The sequence below is a fragment of the Gekko japonicus genome, unplaced genomic scaffold, assembly GCF_001447785.1.
Source record: "Gekko japonicus isolate JY-2015 unplaced genomic scaffold, Gekko_japonicus_V1.1 scaffold11031, whole genome shotgun sequence".
Taxonomy (NCBI): domain Eukaryota; kingdom Metazoa; phylum Chordata; class Lepidosauria; order Squamata; family Gekkonidae; genus Gekko; species Gekko japonicus.
In genome coordinates, this window is record NW_015185005.1 from 1 (window position 1) to 3,737 (window position 3,737).

The 3,737-nt window shown below is 48.9% G+C and overlaps 1 protein-coding gene across 1 annotated transcript; it reads right to left on the reverse strand.

Annotated features, from left to right (window-relative positions):
• Positions 1 to 339: 339 nt before the first annotated feature.
• Positions 340 to 3,298, reverse strand: LOC107124953 (tropomodulin-1-like; the record flags this gene model as incomplete). The annotated part of the gene is made up of 2 exons (XM_015428437.1): positions 3,131 to 3,298; positions 340 to 483 (listed from the first exon to the last, which is right to left on the reverse strand). Coding segments are annotated over exons 1-2 (312 nt in total), but the record flags the coding sequence as incomplete, so codon positions are not given.
• Between the last annotated feature and the right edge of the window lie 439 nt (positions 3,299 to 3,737).

Here is a 3,737-nt window from a genome sequence, read left to right on the forward strand (position 1 = left end):
CTACTGGACTCTTGCTCTTTTCTAGGGCTGGGAGAAGCAAGACTGACCAATTGGCTGGAACGCTCATCTGCCATTTTAGCTCTGAAGCAAGCTCAGGAATGAACTCTGTACTTACCTTCTGCATTACACTTGTTTTCGCTCAAAGGATCCCTTCATCCTTTCTTTGAGTGGCAGCACACAGCTGGGAAGATATATGCCACTCATTAAAATCCTTCCCGTGAAACACTTAGATTTTTTAGGACAGGGTCTTTCTTTTTAACACAGGCAAGGATGCTTTTCTTGTTTTGTTTTTCCTTTCTTGTGCGTGTGCAAGAGAGCCAACATGGATTTTTATGTTACCTGGTTGTCGATTTTGAGCTCAATCAGCGTCTTGTTGTTCTGGAGCCCTCCTATGAGAGCCAGGATTCCCGATCCAGAAATGAAGTTAGATTCCACATTCAAGCTCGTCAAGACGCTGTTGACTTTCAGCATTTCCGCTAGTGCCTGTCGTCAGAAGAAGGGCGTGAAATAAAAAGGAGAGACATACTGGGTATCTTTACTGATGTTCTTAAAGAAATGATAGCCATAATAACAACATCGATGTATTATGTCAAAAAAGTCTCCAAAGACTAGAAATTTCTTTTTTCCTATATTCAGTTTACTGGAAGCAATTCAAACGCCATCAACACCAACGAGCCATGCATATTATGTCTCGTTTCGTGTATAACTTTATCAAAGTGGGTAGCGTTGAAATACCTATATTTGATTACAAAAATATAACTCTATTATTAGTGTTAGCAAGAGAATAACACAAGTCTGTACAAAAAACTGACTGTTATATAACGTACTTACAATATTAATCCATTTGACAAACTCTCTAGTAGAATCTCATAGTGACACTCATTAAATCCATTAGTGTGTAATGTAAATTCACTCTTCCTATTTACTTATACATATCTAAAGCCCATAATTGCTGACAGCCAGCTGTTTGCCAGACCTGTATCTTAAAGGGACAAAACCATTTAAGAAACCACCATAATTTTACACACGAGAAAACCATTGCTTTACACCCATTTTCAAAAATACTTATCAAAAGGAAAAAAACGCCAATAGAAAACCAACATGATCTTACATTAGAGAGAACATTATGCTGCACAGAAATACAAGCACAAAACCTTACAAAAAACAGCTAAGGTCCAATTCAGCATTTAGCGTATATCCGTCACCAGAATTGGAACTGGATAAACGTATATCCAGAATTGGAACTGGATAGCGTATATCCAGAATTGGAACTGGATAAACAAACCCTGGCGGAACTTTCAGAGGTGCCAAGCCCACCTCCCCTTGAGCCCCAACTCGGATGGCCCAGGCTAGCTCAGGCTCATCAGATCTTGGACGCTAAGCAGGGTTGGCCAGCACTGACTAGTATTTGGATGGGAGACCACCAAGGAAGCCCAGGGTCACCATGCAGAGGAAGACAATGGCAATCCACCTCTGTTCATCTCTTGCCTTGAAAACCCTATGGGGTTGCCGTAGGTCAGCTGTGACTTGATGCCACTTTCCGCCACTAGTCTCAAACCAGGTACCCTGCGCATACAAAGCAGGAAACGTGCTGCAGAGCCAACCACTGGCGTGGGTTTCTATCCTCAGTTGCTAATCACGCACAGGTAAGTGGTCATGTGCTCTTCATCGCGTGTGGGAGGGGCCACATGACAGACAACTGGCTTCTCACTTACTTTTGGGCCCACGATGTACATCACTGACTGGGAAATGTTTTTCCCCCTGTTTCAGCCATGTCAGGCATGGTCAACATGCCTTGAGATGCAAACTAGGCATATGAGACTTAATCTTGCCTAAAATTTCTGCATGTGCAGGGCGGGGGGGGCTTTGCCAATTCCTCCTCCTGTGGCAGACCTACCTACTACTCTTTAGGGCTGCCAAGTGGGGGCGGGGAGCGGGTAAACCCCTGCTTTGGAGGCCCGATTTCCACCGCCGCGGAATCGGGCCCCGGCGGGAACTCTGCCCCCCGAAGTGCAGCATGGCTGCGTCACCAGAGGTGACGCAACCACATCGATCACGTTGGGGGGGTTGGCCCGATTGTCAGAGGGAAAACTCTATGGTTTTCCCTCCGACGATCGGGGCCACGCCCTCAACGTGTCGACGTCGCACGTCACTTCCAGCCCGCCGACAGCTCTCGGAGCCCGGGACAGCTCCCGGAGCCCGGTGTCACTTCCGGTCCACTGACAGCTCCCGGAGCCCGGCGAGGCTCCCCCGCCGCCAAGGTAAATAGACTTGGCAACCCTAACTCTTTTCAAAGCTATTCCTGGGGGGGGGGTTCTCCTCCCCCAGGAACAAGATCCTGGGAACATTCTGAGCTGCAGCAGGAGGGACAAGCCATGCTTCTGTGGACAGAAGTCCCTCCTGTCCACGGCAAATGTAGGATCCAACCCAGGGTATAGCTACCCCATGCCAGCTTTACCAGAAGCCAACCTCAGCACTAAGGTCACTAGTGTCTACTTAGCCTGGCAGCGGCTCCCCAGGATCCCGAGCAGAGGGGTCTTTCGCCTCAACAGCTGCCTACTCCTCCTAACTGCAGATGCCAGGCATTGAACCTGGGACCTTCTGCATACAACGCAGAAGCTCTTCCTCTGAGCCACGGCCCCTCCCCAGCTCAATATGCCAATTTGGGCCTGCAGACTTCTGCAGAGAACCCACATTCAAAACATGCTAATTCAGCCATATAAAACATCGAGGATCTTTTTATCTGAACAGAGTGACTTGTGCCCGCTTGTGCCCTCACTGGGGAAGGTGCGTTAAGCGCAGGATAGGCCTCCGGTATTCCTTTCCACTCCCTGCTTCTCTTTCCAACCGCAACCACACCAAAGCTTAAACGCAAAAAAAAAAATGGACAGTCAGATCCAAAGTGTGTTTAGTCGGAAGGAAGCTGCCCCGATCACAATTGGACTTTGCGTTTAGCGGGGCGTTTGCAGGACTGCTGCCTAAATATCGTTTCCAGTCGGGTTGTGGGAAGGCTGCTCCATGCTAGAATCATACTTTGGCACCCTCTTCCTCCTGCAGTTCGTCTTTTAAGGAAACCAATCCGCTGAAAGCCGCCCTGAGAAGATTAGTCTGGGTAATCTGTCTCACTTACATAAGCGACGGGGTCGTTGCTTCTGGTTCCAACTATGCTGAACTTTTTCACATAGGTGTTGCTCTTCAGCGCTTCGGCGTAGGCTTTTAAGGTCGGGATGGGAATGTCCTTCGAAGAGAAACACACAGACAAGGCTGGTAGGGCTGGCGTCTCCGGGCTGAGCCACATAATGCAAGGAAACGTTGTGTTCCTCACCCTGTTCCTTTCCTTTTATTGCAGAGGACAATCAGTGTGTAAGAGCCAGTTTGGTGTAGTGGTTAAGTGTGCGGACTCTAATCTGGGAGAACCGGGTTTGATTCCCCACTCCTCCACTTGTCCCTGCTGATGTGACCTTGGGTCAGTCACAAGCTCTGGCACAGCTGTTCCTGAAAGAGCAGTTTGTGTCAGAGCTCTCTCAGCCCCACCCACCTCACAGGGTGTCTGTTGTGGGGAGGGGAAGGGAAAGGAGTTTGTAAGCCGCTCTGAGACTCCAAGTGAAGGGCGGGATATAAATCCAATCTCTTCTTCTTCTTCTGCTAAGAGGGGTCGTTCAGCTGCCCACCACTGCTGATTCTCCCTGGCAAAACCTGAACCTCAAGCTGGCCCGTAGCTCACACGGGGCCCACGG